At 41.0% G+C, this 23746-nt stretch overlaps 1 protein-coding gene across 1 annotated transcript in view; it reads right to left on the bottom strand.

Moving 5' to 3' along the window:
* Positions 1–23746, bottom strand: part of TLK2 (tousled like kinase 2) — a gene marked incomplete at both ends in the record, with an annotated part of 129017 nt that overhangs the window by 87603 nt on the left and 17668 nt on the right. Inside the window, 4 exon segments of the mRNA XM_080713240.1 lie at positions 5233–5328; positions 6261–6304; positions 6848–6917; positions 8290–8361. Of these exon segments, the coding sequence (XP_080569366.1) occupies positions 5233–5328; positions 6261–6304; positions 6848–6917; positions 8290–8361 (282 nt within the window).

Genomic DNA, 23746 nt, shown 5'->3' with positions numbered 1-23746 from the left:
CATTCATTCATTCACTCACTGGTACTGAGGAAATGAACCCAGGAGCATTTTTTCTTCAAGCTATACTCCCAGTCTTTTTTTATTTTTATTTTTATTTTTTTTCCAGTAATGGGAATAGAACCCAGGGGCATTTTACCTCTGAGCTACACCCCAGCCCTATTATTTATTCTTTACTTTTGAAACAGGGTCTCACTAAGTTGCAGAGGGCCTCACTAAGTAGCTGAGGCTGTCTGCGAACCTTGACCTTTCTGTCTCAGCCTCCCGAATGCTGGGATTACAAGCGAATGCTGGGATTACAAGCGTGCGCCACCCACACCCAGCCCAAATACCTTTTAGTTTACATGATTTATAAATCTTTAATAAACACAGGCTATCCAATTAGGCATTGTATTGTTTGCCTTAGTGTAATACTGGAGATGATGTCCACTATTACAGTCTGTGTGAAACTCAGTGTGAATATGAATTAATTAATTTATTAATTAATTAATTTATTTATTTATTTATTTTTGCGGTACCTGGGATTAAACCCAAGGGCATTCTACCTCCAAGCTACACCCCCAGCCCTATTTCTTTTTTATTCTTTATTTTGAAACAGGGTCTCACTAAGTTGCAGAGGGCCTCACTAAGTAGCTGAGGCTGGCTGCAAACCACGATCCTCCGGTCTCAGCCTCCCGAATGCTGGGATTACAAGCATGTGCCACCACGCCCGGTATTAATTTTGAAACAGAGTCTGGCTAAGTTGTTGAGGGTCTCACCAAGTTGCTACGGCTAACTGTGAACCTGCAATCCTCCTTGTCTCGGTCTCCCAAGTACTGGGATTACAAGCATGCACCACCTTCCCCTGCTGGGCCTTAACTCTAAAAATCACTCAGGGTATAACACTAAGATTGTGAAAGTGAGACAAGGTAAAAACAGAGAGCATGCTGCACACTAAGACAGAGATCCATAACAAACTGTGACTGGATCCTAATATATTTTAAACAAAAAACAGGACTTCCTGACATTATATTTGAGGCAGGAATTAAGACATGAAAAACTGGATCGAGTAATATCATTTACCAGGACAAGGCAGACTACCAGAACAGTTTGTTATTGTTGTTTTGGTATCAAGGGGAAAAAGAGTTGCCTTTTTTTTTTTAATGGTACTAGGGATTGAACCCAGGGGCATTATACCTCTGAGCTCTATCCCAGCCCTATTTTTATTCTCTATTTTGAAAGAGGGTCTCATTAAGTCGTGGAGGGCCTCACTAAGTAGCTGAAGCTGAACGTTAACCTGCGACCCTCCTGACCCAGCCTCCTAAATACTAGGATTATGAGTGTGAACCACCACTCCCAGTTCAAGAGTTCCTTTTGGAACATGTCAAAGATCAGGCTGTGCATTAGATATGTAAGTAGAAATGTCAAATAGGAAGTTGGACATATAAATATCAGGCAGACCAGAACATGCATGATGGGCAGGGAGATTTATTCATTCCAAAAGGCAAGTACGGATAATGACCAAGCACATAAGCTAGCTCGGGATTATCAACCTTGGCACTATCGACTTTTTTTTTTTTTTTTTGGTGGTATTGGGGATGGAAGCCAGGGGCCTTCTACCTCCAAGCAACACCCCCTGCCCTATTTTTTATCCTTTATTTTTTATTTTGAAACAAGTTCTCAATAAATTATTGAGGCTATCCTTGGACCTGTGATCCTCCTGTCTCAGCCTCTCAAGTCATGGGATTACAGGCATGTGCCATCACACCAGGTTCCTACTAACATTTTGTATTAGATAATTCTTTGTTGTAAGAAGGCTGTCAATTTAGTAGGATTTTTACCCGCATCTCTGGCTTCTGCGCAGTGTTGATGCATGGGAGATGTGGTGCTAGAGAACATGGAAATTCTCTTCTAATTGTTTCTATCTTCTCAGTCAAATAATAATAAAAAAAAAAGATCATCAGCTGAATTAGGAGAAATGTTGGAGGTTTGTAAGAGATAACAAAAATATCAAATATCCATTGAGGAAAGGGAACTAACTAGAAATATAGCAGGATTGGCAGGCAGCTAGAGGTATGCATAAGGTTAGCGGCCATGAGCATCAAGTGAAATCGCTCAGCTTGAGCGTGTATGCTTTCCTTCAACCATGCTGAGCTGCTTAGAGATGAGCAAAGAAAAGGCTGAGAATTTATTTGATTGAACCATGGCTGGTTTTCTTCAGGCAAATATGATGGGAAAAAGAGTTGAGAATGAGATATGAACTACATACACAACCGGTGACTCTTAACAATGAAGTAGTGAATACGAGCTGTGAGTATAAAGAGCTTCTCAATGCAATGAAGAAGAAAAAAGAAATTAAGGCTTGATTCCTTTTTTAATTTTAATTTCTCATTTTTAGTATTTTTAGTTTTAGGTACTGGGGGTAGAACCCAAGGGCCTTCCACTTATGGGCTATACCCTCAGCCCTATTTTGTTTTTAATTTGAAAGAGAGTCTCGCTAAGTTGCTCAGAGCCTAACTAAGCTGTTGAGGCTGGCTTCAAACCTATAATCCTCCTGTCTCAGCCTCCTAAGTATTGAGATTTTAGGTATGCACCATATGGTTCCTATTTCAACACATAATATACACTTAGATTTGCATAATAGTAAGAAGAAGACCCAGTCATATTCATACAGCTGGCAAGAAATTTCTACAGATCATTAAATACATCTCTTTTGTCTTCAGGTAAGATTAAACCTAAACTGATATATGATAGATGGACGTGATACTAAAATCAAACTAAAAAAGGATTTCAAGAAGAGTGATAGAAGCCAGGCGTGGTGGCACATGCTTGCAATCCCAGCATTCGGGAGGCTGAGACCAGAGGATTGCGGTTTGTGGACAGCCTCAGCTACTTAGTGAGGCTCTCTGCAACTTAGTGAGACCCAGTTTCAAAATAAAGAATATAAAATAGGGCTGGAGGTCGAATGCCTCTGGGTTCTGCCCCCCCCCCAAAAATAGTGATAGACAACATTGAGACATTCTACAAAATATACCTGTCCCAAATAAATAATCTACAATCTCATTTAACATTATTTAATATTTAATTGGTTTAAAACCTACAAAATATAGACACCAGCTTACTCAATAGTTATCTAACAAACCTCAACCTACTCACTCTACACACAAAACATGGCAAAGATGAGAAAATTTCTAAAAATCCTGAGTTGTCATCAAAAACTTATGTCTTTCATAATATTTTAATAATTATAATCATCCTGATAAACATGTTTTCATGAGCTAGTTGAAGGAAAAAATGCATTTAAAATGCTTTAAAAATATAGAAGCCTGCCAGGCACAATGGCATACATTTGTAATGCTAACTCAGGAAGCTGAGGAAGGAGAATCACCAAGATAGAGACTAGACTGGGCAACTTAGAATCTCAAAATAAAAAACAGAAGCCAGGCCGGCCATGGTGGCGCACGCTTATAATCCCAGCGCTTGGGAAGCCGAGATAGGAGAATCACACAGGTTCAAAGCAAGCCTCAGTTACTGAATGATGCCCTCAACTACTTAGTGAGACCCTGTTTCCAAATAAAGTATAAAATAGGTCTGGGGTATAGCCCAGAGATAGAAAAGTCCCTGGTACCACCCCCAGTAACACACACACACACACACACACACACACACACACACACACACACACACAGAGAGAAGCCAGGTGTGGTGGCACATGTTTGTAATCCCTAATTCCAGTACTTGGGAGGCAGAATGCCCCTGGGTTAAATCGCCAGTACTGAAAAAAATTAAATGAAATTAAATAAAAATAAATAAAAAATAGAAAGAATTGAGAGTACAACTCACTGGTAGAGTACCCCAGGGTTTATTAGTACTGCAAAAAAAAAAACAAAACCCAAAAACAACAACACAACAACAACAACAACAACAAAAAAAAAAAAAAAAAAAAAAAAAAACAGAAGCCTAAATTTTTTTTTTTTTTCCGGTACTAGAGATGGAACCCAGGGGCATTCTACCTCTGAGTGACATCCCTAGCCCATTTTTTCTTCTTTATTTTGAAAGAGGTCTCACTGAGTTGCAAAGGGCCTCACTAAGTAGCTGAGGATTTCCGTGAACTACAATCCTCCTGTCTTGGCCTCCTAAATGCTGGGATTACAAGCATGTGCCACCAAGACTGGCTTGTATTATCCAACTATACTGAGGCAAAGAAAAACAATTTTACTAAACACAGATTTAGGATGAAACCTTCTGATTTCAGCAACCCCAATATCCCATCACCTAAAGCTATAGCTATGGCACCACAGACAGAGTGTTTATTAGTACAGAGGTCTTGATTGGTATCAACAAAGTATCTAAAGGCACCACAGCAGAGCCAGGCAAGGTGACCCACACCTGTAATCTCAGTAGTCAGGAGTTCGAGACAGGAGGATCACAGGTTCACAGGTTTGAGGACAACCTGGGCAAGTAGTGAGACTCATCAACCTAGTGAGACTCTGTTTCAAAATAAGAATAAAATAGAGCTGGGGATATGTCTCAGAGGTAGAATGTCCCTGTATTCAATTCCAGTACCACAAATAATTAATTAAATTAAAGTTACCAGAGCAAATTAACACAAAATCCTACCTTAGCAAGCTAAAGAATGATCAACTTCAGCATTACTAACACTTGGGTCTGTAACGGGTTATCCTAACTTTGTAGGATATTCACCAGCATCCTACTCTCTGCCTGCAGGTGCCCATGGTACTTATCTCCTCATCCCTAGTCGTGACAGCCCAAATGATGCTGACAAATGTTCCCAGAAGGGTATGAGTGCCTCTAGTTGAAAACCACTAACTTAGGTACAATGCTTTTAAGACCTGGATATCCCACTTAAAGGCTCTAAACAAACTTATCTCAAATCTGTATAGCATTAGCTTTTCTATTATTAACCGAGTAAGCCGTAGAGGTAACTCATATACCAGGAGCTAGCCAAATTAAAAAAAAAAGTTTTTAGTTATAAGAACATAGACTTTGGATTGGAATCACTTCCTTGACAGACCACTGAGCTATATAGTCTTAGAGGCCATTTATTATACTGAGAGAATAGGGTCAGCTCTTGTACAAAGTTATTTCAGTGATACAGATTTGAAGGCAAAAGTATGAAGTTTTCTCCCTACTGCCTCATTCCCCAGGGGTAATTAATGGGAGAGAAACTGCTCGAGTGTTCCTGGGCTTCTGGTCTCCTAGACAGGTGTCACATTTCTCCAGGTGAATGCTTACCGGTAAGGGATTGGATAAGGAATGTTGCGGTGAGGATCGTGCAACTGGTGGAACACTTCTGCCAGGGCTGGTTCCTGGCCCGCTTCCCCCAGCAAACTGGCCAACAGGGAAAAACGGATATGAATAATTCAAAATAGTACTATGCTTCAGATAAGGAGAGTAAAAGATTAAAACACAAACAGCTCTTAATTATACAGGACCCCTCTTAGTCAGTACCTCGTATTCTAGAGAGAAAGTACCAGGTAAGCCAAATTCTGCTAGCTTATCAATGAGACTTTTAAGAAGCAGTTCCCACAGAAATGTATCAAGATACACAGAAACGTGACCAGAAAGCTGAAAGTGCTTGTGACTGTGTAAGACATGAGAGAAGAACATTTTCCCTTCTTATCTCAAAATACACGAAGTAGAAATATCGAGGTGTAGTGGGTGTTACTCTTCTTTAGTAACCACTAACAATGGGTCACTGAGCTTATGACATGCTCTATTCAACTAAGGGAAGCGAACAAAGAGTCTATGTCTACCTTAATCTTTGAAAGACACAAAGCCTAGTCTGGCCAGGAGGGAAAAAAAAAATCCTTATGTGAGTTCTTATACCATCACAGACAAGACACATAATAAGCAAATTTAAATTTACAACGTCAGCCGGGCGTGGTGGTGCACGCTTGTAATCCCCGCGCTTGGGAGGCAGAGACAGGAGGATCACGCTGGTTCGGAGCCAGCTGTGCGCGCTGGCTTAGGAGACCCTGTTTCCAAATAAAAATGTAAAAATAGGTCTGGGAGTGTAGCCCGGAGATAAAAGGGCTTCCAGGAACCCCATTACCACCAAAAAAAAAAAAAAAAAAAAAAAAAATTACAACGTCAACAGAAGTTTCCTCTTATTCAGAGATGGGGCAGCTTTACGTTAACAAAGAGGAGAGAGGGGGGAAGGTTATAATAAAGGCAAAATACTAGCTTCCTAATGTCACAAATGAACAGAAGGATTTGGGTTTTAAAAAAGCAATGTTGATTTTCCCCAAAATTCAACTTACCTCAAAGTAATCACTAATTTTATGTCCCCTAGGAGTGCCTTTCCCTGAAAACAAAACCAAAGTAAGTACAGTTTTTCCAATGCACATGTAAAGCATCATTCTCCAAAATGTATTATATATTCAGTAACTGTACACACTACTATAAATTCAAGTGTCCACTTTAACAAATGAGCCAAAATACTTGTATTCTTAAGTTGAACAGACTGTTTCCACTAAGTAATAAGTGACTGAAGGACAGCAATGTATATGAAACCATTTCTGGTTACCACTCTTAACAAATCGCTGATCCGACATTACACAAAGCTAAAACTCTAGTATCTCTCCTTTCCATATGATGGATGTTAGATCTGAAGAAAATCCTACAGTGAGATGATCATTATGGTATAAGAGGGAAAACAAGAGTCCCCAAAGAACTGACATTGTTTTGTCAGGTGTATATCAAATGGCAAGTCTATAATAAACAGCCTGATATTCCCTTAAGAGACACAAACCTTCTTTGTTAGGAATCCCTGTACATAAACTGTGAATTAAAAAATGTTAAGTATAAAGAAAAATCAGTATTTTTGTTGGTGTCAAATTATTACTACCTTGACTAGTTTCATATGGTTCAGCTTTTCTTTTCCGATTTCGCTGGTCATTCTGCTTTTTCTCAGGAGTCTGTTAAATGCCATATATAGAACAATTAGCATTCTGGTAAAATTTCACATTAGGAAAAATAGAGTATGTACAAAATACTGAAAATACAAAAATAAAAAACTGGCACAGACAAGTCCTGAATCAGTTTCATTCTCTTACAACAGAAAAAAAGTACATGAAATCTAAATTATTTTTGGCAAATTACTTAAAAATAGTAAATCTTCAATTAATTAATCTGTAAATAAAATTTGTTAAAAAGCTATAAAGCACAAATGTAGGGCAAATGTCTACCATAGAGCAAACTTTAAAAGTGTTTAAAGCTGCTGGGCATGGTGGCGCATGCGTGTAATCCCAGTACTTGGGAGGCTGAAATAAGAAGACTGACAGGTTTGCAGCCAGCCTCAGCTACTTAGTGAGGCCCTCTGCAACTTAGTGAGATCCTATTTCAAAATAACATAATAAAATCAGGCTGGGGGTGTGGCTTGGAGGTAGAATGCTCCTGGGTTTCACCCCCAGTTCCAAAAAAAAAAGTGTTTAAATCTAATCCCTTTTTTTCCAAAAAGGAAAGAACTGCATAATTGATCAAGTATGCTATAATTTATTCAAAGTTTTATCTAAGTACAAAGTAGGTGGTTGGAGACTTAGACTTACGATTATGTTGATGAAAATAGGTTGCCTAATAACAAAAATCTGATAAATTTCTCAAACTAATGATGGGGGGGAAAAAAATCTGATCATCTAGGTGGGCGTGGTGCACACACGCTTGTTATCCCAGTACTTGGGAGGCTGAGACAGGAGGTTCTTGGCCAGCCTCAGCTAGTTAGGTGAGACTTTCTGCAACTTAGTGAGATCCTAAAAAATAAAAATATGGCTGGGGGGTGGCTTGGAAGTAGAATGTCCCTGGGTTACACACACACACACACACACACACACACACAACTCTGATCTTCTTTCTAAGCAGGAAAAATTTAACACAAACAAAAATCCCTTTTTATTTCATTAATAGCTGAGTATGGCAGGACACACCTACAATCCCAACTCAGGAGGCTGAGAATCACAAATTCAAGGCCAGCCTCAGCAATTCAGTAACTACTTAGGGGGGGGAAAAAAAAGCCAGGCTCATAGTGGTAGCTCCCACTCGTAATCCCAGTACTTGGGAGGCTGAGTTGGGAGGATTTCAGGTTCTAGAACAGCCTCGGCAACTTAGTGAAGCCCTCTGGCCATCATAAGCATTCAGATGCAAACAGCACACAACTGGGGAAAAAAAAAAAGGAGCCATTCGCACAGACTATAACAGCCCCCCCCCCAAGAATTATTCGGTGTGTCTTTATCCCCAGACTTAACGTGTAGTGTAGGGAATATGAAACGCCTCGCATTGGATAAAGCTTCTTACCTCTACTTCTTTATCACTCAAGGACCCCACGCTGCACAAGCTCTGGTTGGAAGACTCACTATTAAGTGGCCCCTAGAAAGAAAAATTACAAAGAAAAATAAAAAAATTTTTAATTTAAGATGTTACCAAATCTGATTTTGATGTTCAAGTCAGGTCACAGAAGCCAAGAGTTAATGCAACACCCCCAAACCAACTTGGGAAAAAAAAAATCAGATACAGTACCATGCCCTCCATGTTAAAATTCTCTAGTTACTATTATTTTAATTTTCTTTACAAACATTGAACTCATGGGTAGAGTTCACCTTCTAGAATACTTATTTGCACATGTCCTAAAGGCATTAGTTAGAAAAAATAAGCAGGGAAAAATCAATTCTCCTGGCTTTTTTTTCTTTGTGGGGAGGTACTGGGTATTGAATCCAGGGGTATTCGGCATCTGAGCTAAACCTTCATCCCTATTTTTTTTATTTTGAAACAGGGACTAAGTTTTGGAGGGCCTAGCACTGCTGAGGCTTGTGGTGAACCCACAATCCTCCTGTCTCAGCCTCTTGAGTAATGGAACTACGAGCATGTGCCCTCATACCTGGCTTTATATTTTTATCTTGAAACAGGGTCTTGCTAAATTGCTAGGGCTGGCCTCAAACCTGAAATCCTCCTGTCCCAGCCTCCCAAATACTGAGATTACAAGTGTATGCCTCCATGCCCGGCCCTCCTAGCCTCTTATCATAAAAGCAGTAATTGAAAGTTGCAAAGTAAGTAGTATATTAAGGATTCTTTATGAGAGGTGGTCAGGGGCCTTAATGAAGAAAATGCTTTTTGTATGGCATACCTTAGAGAGAGGCATGAATTCAAGCTCAAAATTCAAAGTTATAGGAGACTGATTTGGCATAAAAGCATAAGCTCTACTGACCTGAGCCTCAATTAAACTCATATAAAGTATAAAAAGATAATATTCAACTGGCATGGTGGCACATGCCTGAAATCGCAGCTACTTGGGAGACTGAGGCCAGGGGGATAGCAAATTTGAGGCCCTCCTAAGAAATTTTGCAAAGCCCTCTCTCAAAATAAACTAAAAGGAGTTGGGGGTATAGTTCAGTGGTAGAATACTCCTGAGTTCGATCCCCAATATTGCAAGCAAGAAGGAATGAAAGCAAGCAAGCAAGAATAAAGGCAAGGAAGGAGAAAACATGTTAAGTATGAAAATTCATTCAGAAAGGTAAAAGTCTGTAATATCTAAATCAAGACTACTGCCCCACCCCCTTCCACCTCAGCAGGGCTCCAGTCTGCTGCAGCCAAGAACCTAAGACTCTTTTCTCTCATATTCAAGCTCAAGATTTCAGGGTTTATCATCCTACCTTGAGACCCCTGTTGCTGAGGCTAAGTTCCTGAGAGTCGTCAATGGCAGGGGCTCCCTTTTTCTGCCCAACTCCTCCTTGTAGAGCAAAGCTCCATGTAGGAGCAGCACAGAGAATACTTGAGACCCAAGAGCTCTTTTACTCAGCTCATGAGACAGGAGAGAAGATGAGAGGACTCTGGATGAAGCCCTCCACAACCCCCCCCCCCGCCAGCACTCAGCTTTTAGGGCTGAGTATTACTCACAGAAAAGCTTGTCATTATGCCTACCCTTATACCTCCAGAACCCTGGTTCAGATATTTTAAGCCTAAGGGATGATGTCCTAAATTGATTTGCAAGAGAATGTGGACAAGTTTAATTGTAAAAGTATTCTCCAGAACAGTGGGGAGAACCAGATACAGTGAACTCGTGGAATCCCTGCTACTTGGGAGTCTGGGGTGGGAGGATTCCAAGTGTGAAGCCAGCCTAGGCAACAGAACAAGATTCTGTATCAAAATTTAAAAACAAAAGTGAAAAGAAAACGGATAGTGGAAAAAGGACAGTGTAGCTCTGTGATAAAGCACCTGTTTACCATGTATGAGGTCCTGGGCACACACAGGGAGAGCAGAGGTTGTGGTAAAAGGCAACTGAAAGGAGATCTGTGGAGGTAATGAAGAGCTAGGCTAGACTGTGGCTGAAGAGTGCACAGCAGAGAGCTAGGGGCTAAGACTGCAGGGAGGAACCGTTCTGGGATCAGAACAAATAGCTAACGAAGACCTCAGAAACTCTTCTTTCAGAAGGGACCAACTTAACTGAATTAGATTATGGTCAAATTTACATCCGTGGCATTGTTGGAAACAAAGGAGACACTGAGTAACAGTAGAATTTAACTGGTGGGTATGGTCTGGACAAGTCAGAAGCACCCCACCAGTACTACAGTCCTCCCAGGAGGACTACAGGCACACAGGAGGGAGTGCCTCCCTGAGGGGCACACCCGAGGCAGAGCACCAGGGAGTACAGGTGGAGCAGAACAGATTTTACTAGAGTAACCCAGCGACTCACTAACAGCCCCACACACATAAAAGCAAACAGCAGTAACAAGCCCAGGGCAGAGAACAATCGCTACTGTTAGGATTTGGATATACAATGTCCCCAGAGAAGCTCCTGTGTTAGCAGCTCAGAGGTGGGACTGGGTCACTGGGGATTGGGGCTGTATCTGTCTGTCCCCAGTACCCTTCCTCCCTCTCTTTCCCTTCTTCCTAGCTGCTGTTTCCTACCTACCACAGAGCCATTTCTGCCTTGTAGCTAGCAATCCATGGACTAAAACCTCTGAAACCATGAGCTAATAAATCTTTCTCCTTTAAGTTGTGCTTGTCAAATATTTTGGCCCCAGAGGAAAAGCTGACTGAAACAAGTACCAAGAGTGGCTACAATATAGCAACTAAATGTACAGTTCCAAAAAATCCTGAAGCATGAAAGAAAAAGAAAAGAATGATCCATACACGGGGGGGGGGGGGGGGGGGGGGGGGGGGGGGGGTGTCAAGCAAAAGAAATTGCCAAAAGAGTGACTATTTGATTTAATAGAACAACAACTCAAAACATCCATTATATATGTCTGTAGAATAAAAGGAAAACATAATTATAAGCCAGGCGTGGTGGCGCACGCTTGTAATCTCAGCATTTGGGAAGCTGAGACTGGAGGATCGCAGTTCACAGACAGCCTCAGCTACTTAGTGAGGCCCTCTGCAACTCAATGAGACCCTGTTTCAAAATAAATAAAAAATTGGGCAGGGGGTGTAGCTCGGAGGTCAAATGCCTCTGGGTTCCATCCCCACACCTGCAAACATATAAAGAAAAACAAACAAAAAAAAAACATGATTATAAAAATAAAAGGTGTGGGTGATGTGTTAAATAAACATGTCAACAGAGACACAGAAATTACAAAAGAGAACTCCAAACAGGAGTTCCAGAGTTGAAAGAAAAATAACTGAAATTGAGAAAAAATATATATAGGAGAAGCTCAATAGTAGAACTAAAGAGATAAAAAGGGACAAATAATTAGCAAACTTGAGACTAGAGCAAGACAATTAAATAACACAATTTTTAAAAAATGTGGAGCCGGGCGTGGTGGCGCATGCTTGTAATCCCCGCGCTTGGGAGGCTGAGACAGGAGGATCGCACGGGTTCGAAGCCAGCCTCAGCTACTTAGTGAGGCTTTCGGCAACTTAGTGAGACCCTGTTTCCAAATAAAATATACAAAAGGTCTGGGAGTATAGCCGGAGGTAGAAATCCTCTGGGTTCCACCCCCAGTACCACAAAAAAAATAAATAAAAAATAAAAAATAAGATAAAAAAAGTGGAGCGAGGCACACTTGTAATACCAGCACTTGAGAGGCTGAGACAAGAGGATCACGGTTCTCAGACAGCCTCGTTACTACTTAGTGAAGCCCTTTGCATCTCAGTGAGACCCTATGTCAAAATAAAAGAATAGGGCTGGGGGTGAAGCTCAGAGGTAGAATGCCCCTGGGTTGTACCCTCAGTACCACAATAAAATAAAATAAAATAAATAAATCTATCTGAGGGTATAGCTTGAAGGTAGACTGCTTCGGGGTTCAATCCCCAGTACCACAGAAACAAACAAAAAACCCCAATTAACGAATTAATTAAATAAAAAAGTCACAATAGACCACATATCAAATGACTCCATTCCTTTAAAAATCCAATACAGGGAAATCTAGGGCCTCACAAGATTTCTGAGGCCGGCCAAAACCTGTGATCCTCCTGTTTCCGCTTCCCAAATACTGGGCCATGCATGGTGGCACATGCCTATAATCTCAGCATTTGGGAGGCCGAGACAGAAGAATCTCAGGTTCCAAAGCAGCATCAGCAACTCAGCAAGTCCCTCTTTTAAAATAAAAAAATAAAAAAGGGCTGGGTGTAGTTCAGAGGTAGAATGCCCTTGGATTCAGCCTCCAAAACTAAGAAAAACAAAAAATAATTCTACAATTACTTAAACTTAATTTTTTTTAGGAATGGTATTGAGGATTGAATCGGGGCATTCCACCTCTGAGTTACACTCCTAGCCCTATTATATTTTTTATTTTGAAAGAGGGCCTCAATACGTTCCTAACGTCCTCAAGAAGTTGCTGAGGTGGCCCTTAAACCTGAGATCCTCCTGTCTCAAGCCTCTCACACCCTGGGATTACAGGTGTATATCACCATGCCTAGCTAAACCGACTATTTCTGTGTTCAAATCTTTTAAAATATTCTATTCAGAAATCATATTTTGGGGTTGGGGTTTTTGTTCTTTTAAATATTGGGATTGGAACTTCCAGGAAGATGACGACGGAGAAAAGCGGGGCTTATGAGCCCCGCTAATAACCAATCTCTATTACTACAAAAATCAGCACCTTACATAGCCAGAAAACACAACCAGCAGAGAAACAAAAAATGTAATTACAAGGGACAGAGAAAAAGAGGGCTGGAAAAACGAGACAAGAGAAAGAAACCAGACCGCAGTGCTGCGGCCGGAGCCGCAGGGCGGAGTGGCGGGCACCATCTTTCCTTGCAGCACCAGGCCCCAGAGAAAAGGGGGACTCAAAACGGAGCTCAGAGCTACAGAGGAGATACGCCGGCCTCATGCCGGCCTCATGCTCGAGGACGCGGCGGCAGCGGTCCGGGCGGCCCCAGACGAACACATTCAACAGCCCACCAGGCTCCGGAGAGAAGCGGCGGACAGCGAGCCAAGGTGAGCCGCTGCGGAACAGCCGGGCGGGATTCGGCAGATTTTTCGTAACAGAGAGCATCTAAAGCTCCCAGGGGCCGGGCTCAGCACACCCTGCAGGGACTCAGAGCAGAGCTCAAAAACAGAGAAAAAATATGCCAGCCTCACAGCCGAGAGCATGGCATCGGCGCCATATTGCCACCGGCGGCAGCAGCAGCAGCAAATTCACTGAGTCCACTACAGCTCCATCAGTGCACTCATCAACAGTGAGTCAAACTGCGGCCCCTAGAGGAGAAATCCCAGTACCATACGCCCAGGTACTTGACTCAGTGGGGGAGTGGCGGTGGCAGAGATATCACACCATAGGAGAACACCCGACCTGGCACCCCCCCATGGTCTAAAGCAGCCTCAATTGACTCCCTGAGTCTGAGACTCTGTGATACAACCCAGTAAAGGAGTAGTGGTGACTGAGATACCACAGACTCGAGATCCAGAGCACCTTAAGTGAAGTCATAGTGACCCAAGGGAAGAACCCAGAGAAGGCACAAACTTCTGAAATCATGGGAAAGAGGAATAACAATGGAGCAATGAATGCCCATAACCTCACAACATCAGAACCTGATAAAACAGAAATTCAGAGATTTCTAGAATATCAAATCAGGAAAATAACTGATGAAATAATAGAGCTGTTTCGAAAATAATTCAGAGAGCCAAAAAGAGATAAAGGATGCAATTAATGAAGTAAAGGCCTCAATTCAAAGTACAAACAACCGATTAGACCATATGGAGAACAGAATCTCGCTCTTAGAAGATGATCACTCCAAAAATGAATGCAGAGTTTCTAATGTAGAAAAATAAAATCCGACAGCAGGAATCTGACATTGAAGAAATATGGGCCCATTTTAAGAGAGCTAACCTAAGAATAATTGGAATAGAGGAGGGAAAAGAAGGTGAAACCAAAGGGATCAACAATCTCTTCAAGGAAGTAATAGCAGAAAATTTTCCAAACATAGAGCAAGAGGTCAATACACAGGTCCAGGAAACTTATAGAACTCCCTTTAGACAGGATTGGAAAAGAGGATCTCCACGCCACATAATTGTCAAAATGACCAATGTGGAAGCCAAGCAGAGAATCTTAAAGGCAACAAAAACAAAGGGCCAAGTGACATTCAGAGGCAAACCAATTAGAATCACTCCAGACTTCCCAAACCAAGTCATGAGAGCCCGAAGGGTTTGGAGTAACATATTCCAAACTCTGAAAGAAAACAACTTCCAGCCAAAAATTTCCTACCCAGCAAAACTTTCTATCAAATTAGATGGGAAATAAGAAACTTCCATGACAAACAGAAACTGAAGGAATTTATGTCTTCAAATCCAGTGCTAGAGAAAATACTCAAAGAGATTAACTACAAAGAAGAAATAGGTAACACACACCAGAACCAGAGAAACAAGATTTTCCATCCAACGGACAACTAAGATTGGTTATCTGTGGAGATTCATTATTTATGTTAGTCTTTTATCTATCTCTAAGTTGTATTGTTTGCTTTTATTGTTGCTAATTTTTAGGATTTATATTTGGAATATTAATATACCTTCAGATATAGCATTTGGAAATATTTTATCCCATTCTATCAGTAACTTTTAACTCTGTTTACATTGTCTTTGGATATACAATATTTTTTTAATTTTTAGGGAGTTTGCTTACCCTTCTGTTGCCTGTGCCATTGAAATCATATCCAAAAAATCAGTACCAATTTCAATGTTGTAAAGTTTAATGACCCAGATTTTCTTCTAAAAGTTTATAGTCTTAAGATTAATATTTAGGTCTTTTATCTATTTTGAGTTAATATTTATATATGGTGTTAGGTAAGGGTCCAATTTTATTCTTTTTCATGTAATTATTATTTTTTAACAATATTTAGTCAAAATATTAGTATTTCCTCCACCAAATATTCATGGAAACCTTGTCAAAATAACTTGACAATATATGGAAGAATTTATCTCTAAGCTTTTATTTAACTCCAATGGTTTATATATCTGCCTTTATAACAGTACTACACTGTTTCAATTATTGTAGCTTTATATGTAGAAAATATACATCTTCTAGCTTTGTTCTTTTTCAAGATCGTTTTGGGTATCTAGAGTCCATATTCCATATTAGGATAGATTTTTTTCTGAAAAATAAGTAAATAAATGTATGATTGTTTCACCTAAAAAAAATATTCTCTGGTAAGAAAGAAAGCAAAAAGAAATACTGAAATGTTATCTTTAAGTCATCAAAAGCTTGGTATCAGATAAATGAAACTGTTATGTGAGATTTATCATTTTTAATTTTGAATAAATTGATATAATACTAGATGTCAACCACTAAGCCAAGCATGGGAAGGAGGGATGGGGAGGGAACGGGGTGGGAATCAGGTGGGGGCTAATGTGTGCATGTATATCTACAAAAGTTTTTTTTTATCCCATTATGATGTATGAATACAGTGCACCAATAAAAAAAAAAAAGTAAAAACAAGTAAATAAATAAAAATAAAAAATAAAAAAATAGGGCTGGAAGTATAGCTTGGAGGTAGAATGCCCTTGGGTTTCATCCCCAGTGCTGGAAGAAAAAGAAGAAAAAAAAAAAAAGAATTCAAAGAAAAAAAAAGACTGCAAAGCATGCAGTTTTGTACATGGTAGTGCTTGAAAAGTTACCATAAGAGGCACAAGAAAAATCCTTGTGATCCCTTAGGTATGTGTGTATAACCAGAAGTTTAAGAAGATTAGTAATTATTTATATAGGCACTGGGGATTGAACTCAGTACATTCTATCTCCAACATAGAACCCCAGTCCTACTTTATTTTTATTTTTGAAACAGAGTGTTGCTAGGTTGATGGGAGTCTCACAATTTGCAGAGACTGCCCTTGAACCTAAGATTCTCCTGTCTCAGCCTTCTAAGACCTGAGATTACAAGCATATGCCACCATGCCTGGTAATAATTATTTAATCCTCTTTTCCCATCTTCTTCTGAAGTTCAACATCGGGAAAATCCTCCACATCTCAGTTAAGGAACAAGATTTAAGGAGTAGTTTCAATGGTTACCCATATTTGTGCTCTATAAACTACAGCATTTTCCAGATACATTTATACATTAGTTTCTCTACCTAGGATTTTTAAGATGGGAATGTTTCTTGCAGGTGTCTTTTTTTTTTTTTTTTTTTTTTTGGTGGTACTGGGGATGGAACCCCAGGGGTCTTCTACCTCCAGGCCACCTCCCTCTTGCAGGTGTCTTAACAGACATATTCCAAAACAAGTGACTGAGTTCTGTCCCATGCCGTGGACTGGTGAGTGCTGGCTAGTCCTAGGTCACAAGCTTGCACCTTCACAGTGCTTGGCAGTCTCCAGCTCCTTCAGGTCCACAGTATTAATCACTCTCCCTAGGCATGAATTAAACCCCAAGGCCTGGAGCCTGTGGGCTGCCAAGGTCTATCATTTAACACTGTGACTTCACACATTAGAAACTATAGTAAGCCAATTTTTTTTCTAATTTTAGAATACTGGCAATATACCAGAATTACATAAGTTTGAAATCACTACATTCACTAAATTATTATTTCAAATAATTTCTCAGTTTCTTCTTTTGTTTACTGTCTAGGTATAAATTTATAGCATTTATATATAATACATTTATATCTTCCTTTCCATTATTTTTCTTTTGCAATACTGGGGATGAAACCCAGGGGCATTCTACCTTTGAGCTACACCCCCAGCCCTATTTTTTATTCTTTGTTATGAAACAGGGTCTCACTGAGTTCCAGAGGACCTCACTAAGTAGCTGAGGCTGTCTGCAAACTGCGATCCTCCAGTCTCAGCCTCCCAAATACTGGGATTACAAGTGTGCACCACCACACTCAGATCCCTTTCCACAATTTCTATGCTTTATTTGTTTCACATTTTACTATACATACTACACATTATTCTTCATTTTCATGATAACTCCTCTAGTGATTTACCATTAAAAACTACAATCAAAGCCAGGCTTGGTGGTGCTTGTAATCCCAGCCCTTGGGAGGCTGAGACAGGAGGATCGCACAAATTTGAAGCCAGCCTCAGCTACTTAGTGAGCAGCCTTAGCTACTTAGTGAGGCTCTCCGCACACAATAAGACCCTGTTTCCAAATAAAATATAAAATAGGTCTGGGAGTGTAGGGCGTGGTGGCACATGCTTGTAATCCTAGTACTTGGGAGTATGAGACAGGAGGATCTCCAGTTTGTGGCCAGTCTCAGCTACTTAAGTGAGGCACTTTGCAACTTAGTGAGACCCTGTTTCAAAATAAATTTTTTAAAAATTGGGGTTCAATCCCCAGCACCACAAGGAAAGAAAAAAAAGAGCTCAGTAGAATGCCTCTAAGTTCACTCCCTAGTATTCTCGTAAAAAAAGTTACTGCTTAGTGCTGTAAAATAATAATCAACATGTATGTAGCATTTCTAAGTCTTTATTAGTGTATTTCAACTTCACAGCTGATAAAACAAATCCAAATATGTCCAAGAGAGAAAGAGAGAGAGAGAGAGAGAGAGAGAAACTGAGAATTGAGACCAAGAACAATCTATAAGGCCTATTTTCTATACCACTGTTTATACCATTTACCAGTCTCTTGCTACTAATGACTCCTCCCCCACCTTTGGTACTAGAGAGGGAACCCAGGGGCATTCTACCTCCAAACTACACTCACAGTCCTATTTTATTCTTTATTTTGAAACAGAGTCTCACTAAATTGCAGAGGGCCCCACTAAGTAGCTGAGGCTGGCCTTGAACCAGGATCCTCCTGTCTCAGCCTCCCAAGTACTGGGATTACAAACATGAGCCACCACGCCAGACTTAATGACTTTTTTTTTTTTTTTGCAGTACTAGGGATGGAACCCAGGGGCGTTCTACCTCTGAGCTACACTCCCAGCCCTATTTTTTATTCTTTATTTTGAAACAGGGTTCCATTTAGTTGCAGAGGGCCTCACTAAATAGCTGAGGCTATCTGCAAACCATGATCCTCCTCTCTCAGCCTCCCAAATGCTGGGATTACAAACGTGCGCCACCACGTCCGGCTAATAATGACTTTTTTTTGTGTGTGTGTGGTACTGGGAGTGGAACCCAGAGGCTTTCTACCTCTGGGTGGTGCACACTTGTAATCCCCGCACTTGGGAGGGGGAGACAGGAGGATCGTCCAGGTTCAAAGCCAGCCTCACTGGCTTAAGAGACCCTGTTTCCAAATAAAAATATAAAATAGGTCTGGGAGTGTAGCCCGGAGGTAGAAGGGTTTCCAGGAACCCCAGTACCACCAAATAATAATAATAATATTCATAATCATAATAATCATAATAATAATAGTGACACAAATTTTAGGCCTACCAAAATATTTCAGTTACAAGCCTAGAGACATTATAAACCCATGATAACATGGAGATTAAGGTGCAAATGTCAATACCAGGCCTTGAGCATGTGATGTAAACCCATATAAACTAAAAAGAATTTTTAGAAGAATGGGCCAAAGGTTAATCTTTCCCCCCTATAAAAGTTTCAATGTTAATATCTGCTGAGTTTCTGGAGTCTGCATTTCCTCCCTGGACTAACTGGTAACAGAAAAGGGCTGGGAAGAGGACAGAAGTGGGGCTTGGTGAGGAGTAAAGAATGCCACTGACTACAGAGCCGGCCTGTCAGATGCTCCGCACTGACAGCAGGTAAACACAAAACCAGGGCTCTCTACAGTTTCGTTTAGTCATTACTAGCCCCATTACAGCCTCACTACCGCTGCAGTCAAAGCAGCAATCAGAAACCCTGACTCTCGGAGACCTAGCGCAGGCTAGCTGATCAGCATTCTTGAAAGTGAAATGGACAGGAGTCTACTTTATTACTACATGGTTCTAAGTGAAGTGAACAAAAACCGACCTTAAATCATAAAAAGTCACAGTCTCCCAATAAATTCTCAGATTTTTTGGGGGGGGCAGAACTGGGGATTAAACCAAGGGACATTCTACTTCTGAGCTACACCCCCAGTCATTATTTTGAAATAAGAGTCTCATAAATTGCAGAGGGCCTCAGTAAGTAGCTGAGGCTGGCCGTGAACCTACAATCCTCCTGTCTCAGCCTCCCAAGTATTGGGATTACAAGCCTTCACCACCAGATTTGAGTCCATTTACAGATCGAGCACTCATTGAATGAAGAGGAGACTGAAGCCCTTGAGGAAAAACCTTGCCACTGTCAAAATTGTGCACTGTTAAGCCGGGCATGGTGGCACACGCTTGTAATCCCAGCATTCGGGAGGCTGAGACAGGAGGATCACGGTTCGCAGACAGCCTCAGCTACTTAGTAAGGCCCTCCACAACTTAGTGAGACCCTGTTTCAAAATAAAGAATAAAAAATGGGGCAGGAGGTGTAGCTCAGGTCAAATGCCCGAGTTCCATCTCCAGACCCGCAAAAAAATTTAAAAAAGTATACTGTTAATCTGTCACCCTTCCCCAAATGAACCTTTTATGACCATGGCTGGATGCTGGGGAGAAGCTTTAATAGACAGTGGCTCTGAAGTGGCACCAATTACAGAAGACCTAAAACATCACTATGGTCCACTAGTCAGAGTAGAGGCTTGCTTATACAGTTTGAGGTGTAGCTCAGTGGTAAAATGCCCCTGAGTTCAATCCCCAGTACCACAAAAAATAAATAAAACAATAAAAATAAAAATAAAAATAAAATCATTCTTAGCAACAGCTTCCCTCAAGAAAAAAATGTTTAAGAGCTGGGTGCACTGGCATATACCTGTTAGGAGGCTGAAACAGGAGAGAATCACAGGGTTGAGAACAGTCTCAGCAGATCAGCAAGAATCTCAGCCACTGTATGAGACCCTATTTCAAAACAAAAGTAAAACAGGGCTAGGGGTATGGCTCAAAAGCAGAATGCCTGGGTTCAATCCCTAGTACCACACACACACATACACACACATAAAAGAAAAGAATAAAATAAATTTGACATTTAAAAATTGGAAGTACTATCTTTTTTTTTTTTTAAACAGTACTAGGGATTGAACCTAGGAGTGCTCTATTACTTAGCTACATCTCTAGTCCTTTTTATTTTGAGACAGGGCTGAGGGTATAGATCAGAAGTAGAATGCCCCTGGGTTTGTTCCCCAATACCACAAAAAGAGACAGACCAAGTGATCACTACTTAATATAAGAGGAAAAAAAAAACAACCTTCTCCCATTCCTGCAGGAAACAAAATTCCTACTGTAGTACCCAACATACTGGCAAGAATCCATAAATTCCAGTTCTAGTTGACTGGCACGAACTTTGGCAAGTCAGCTAATCTCTCTGAGCCTCGGTTTCCTCTTATGTAAAGAACTGGCAGATATCAGCCGAGTGTGGTGGCGCACGCCTGCACGCCTGAAATCCCAGCATTTGGGAGGCTGAAACAGGAGGAACACGGTTCACGGACAACTTCAGCTATGTAGTGAGGCCCTTTGCAACTCAGTGGGACCCTGCTTCAAAATAAAGAATAGCCGGGCATGGTGGCGCACGCTTGTAATCCCAGTGCTTGGGAGGCTGAGACAGGAGGATCTCACAGGTTCAAAGCCAGCTTCAGACACTTAATGAGGCTCTCAGCAACTTAGTGAGACCCTGTTTCCAAATAAAATATAAAATAGGTCTGGGAGTATAGCTTGGAGGTAGAAAAGCCCCTGGGTTCCACCCCCAGTACCACCAAAAAAAGAAAGGAAAGGAAAGGAAAGGAAGAAAGAAAGAAAGAAAGAAAGAAAAAAGAAAGAGAGAAAGAAAAAATAGGGCTGAGGTGTAACTCAGAGGTAGAATGTCCCTGGGTTCCATCCCCAGTACCACCAAAAAAAAAAAAAAAAAAAGAGAACTGGCAGATATCACTAATATTCTTTAAGATTCTTTAAGGGCTAGAAATTAAAAGGGCCACTTTAAGTAATATAATCAATGGCTGCCTCCTACACACATCCCTTAGCTGTTTCCGGTTTCCACCTAGCTGGGAGCAGAGGACAGAGGGTGGGACAAATAACTGGGAGACTTTTTCATCAGAGCAAGGCAATCTCATGTGCTCACCTTCCAACTCCAAAAATTATACTAGTAACCTCTCATCCAACATGGCAGTACATTTGGTATAACTCATATACAGACTCTTAACAAGATCACTGCTATTGATTGATTGGTTGATTGATTGATTGATTGATTGTAGTACTGGGGATGGAACCCAGAGGCACTGCACCTCCGAGCTAAACCTCCAGTCCTATTTTTTTAAGTCCTCTATTTTTTTGAAACAGGGTCTCACTGAGTTGCGAAGGGTCTCGCTAAATAGCTGAGGCTGTCTGTGAACCACGATACCTGGTCTCCTCCTCCCAAATGCTGGGATTACAAGCGTGTACCACCAAGCCTGGCCTGTTTATTTTACTTTGTACTGGAGATTGAACCCAAGTGTGTTTTATCTCTGAGATACACCCCTAATCCTATCTTTTAATTTTTTATTTTGAAACAGAACCTTCCTAAATTAACACACACTAGCCTCCAACCCACTGTCCTGCTAACTCAGCCTCCCAAATACTGGGCTTACAGGTGTGTGTCACTGTGCCAAGCTAGATCACTGTTATCTACATGCTCTCAAAGCACATATTTCCAAGTCACAGGCTCAGGGCTTGGAGTTAAACTAACATGGTAATTTTCATAATTATTTAAAGTGTATTAAAATCACTTTATTTTTGTTTTGCAGTACTAGGATAGAACCCGGAAGCATTCTGCCTCTGAGCTATACCTCCAGTCCTACTTTGTGTGTGTGTGTGTGGCACTGGGGGTGGAACTCAGGCCTTTTCTACCTCCGGGCTATACTCCCAGACCTATTTTATACTTTATTTGGAAACAGGGTTTCACAAAGTTGCTGAGAGCCTCATTAAGAAGCTGAGGCTGGCTTCGAACCTGTGAGATCCTCCTGTCTCTGCCTCCCAAGTGCTGGGATCACAAGTGTGCGCCACCACACCCGCCTCCATATTAGAATCACTTTAAAGATGGTGTCTTTAGATATCAGCTGTGAGGAATATGAAAAGAACTCACTGAGTTTGTTCTTCCTTGTAAGGGGGATGGAACCCAGGGGCATTTGACCTCCAAGCTACACCCTCTGCCCTATTTTTATTTTTTATTTTGAAACCGGGTCTCACTGAGTTGCAGAGGGCCTCACTAAGTAGCTGAGGCTGTCCACGAACCACAATCCTCCAGGTCTCATCCTCCCGAATCCTGGGATTACAAGCGTGCACCACCACGCCCGGCTCAATGACTTGCTTTTGAAAGAAAACAAAGTACCAAGAAGATTAAAAGTTAGCTCTTTAAAAAATTAGTCTCACTTACTTGCATTTCCTGAGTAGGAAAGAATGGGATGGCCCAGGAGTGTGACCAACAGAAAAATGATCGAGAACAGCTGGTACCAACAGTTTAAAGTCAGATAGGTGTGGGATTGAATCAATGAACCACTGTATGAAACTGGGCAAATCACTTAAATTCTATGAGTTCTGGTCTTCTCATCTGCGATAAAAGAGGAAAAACCACCTACCTTAGGGATACTGCAAGGATTACATACATCAGTACTACATATTGGGGTAGGGAGTAATACAGTGCCTGAAATACGGTGCTCAATGATCAGTTCCGTCTTTCTCCCGGTACAGGAGGGCCTGCGTGGATAATCCTTAACATGAATCTTTAACCAACTAAGCCACTTTTAACTTCACTGTAAACTGCCAGATATATAATACAACAACCTGTCACACATAGAGGCCAAATTATTCAACAAGTCACAGAGTTCTTGTTGTTGCTGGGGATGGAACCCAGGGGCATTCCATCTCTATGTTAAACCTGCAGCCCTTTTTAGTTTTTATTTTAAAATGGGCTCTTCTATTAAAAAAAAGTTTCTGGCTGGACATGGTGTGACATGTTTATAATCCCAGTACTTGAGAGGCTGAGATAGGATCCAGGTTCAAGGCCAGCCTCAGCTACTTAGTGAGGTCCTCTGCAACTCAGTGAGACCCTGTTTCAAAATAAATAAAAGCCGAGCGTGGTGGCGCACGCTTGTAATCCCAGCATTCGTGAGGCTGAGACTGGAGGATCGCAATTCGCAGGACAACCTCAGCTACTTAGTGAGGCCCTTTGCAACTCAGTTAAGACCCGGTTTCAAAATAAAGAATAAAAAATAGGGCAGGAGATGTAGTTCAGAGATTGAATGCTCCTGCGTTCTATCCCCAGACTCTCAAAACAAGAAAAAAACTAAAATAAAGAATAAAAAAAAATCAGGCTGAGGTGTAGCTCGGAGTTAGAATGCCCCTGGATTCAATCCCCAGCACCAGAAAAAATAAATAAAATAAAATAAAATAAAATAAAAGTTT

The sequence above is a fragment of the Muscardinus avellanarius genome (assembly GCF_963383645.1).
Source record: "Muscardinus avellanarius genome assembly, chromosome: 16".
NCBI lineage: Eukaryota > Metazoa > Chordata > Mammalia > Rodentia > Gliridae > Muscardinus > Muscardinus avellanarius.
This window is presented reverse-complemented; position numbering and strand designations above follow the sequence as displayed.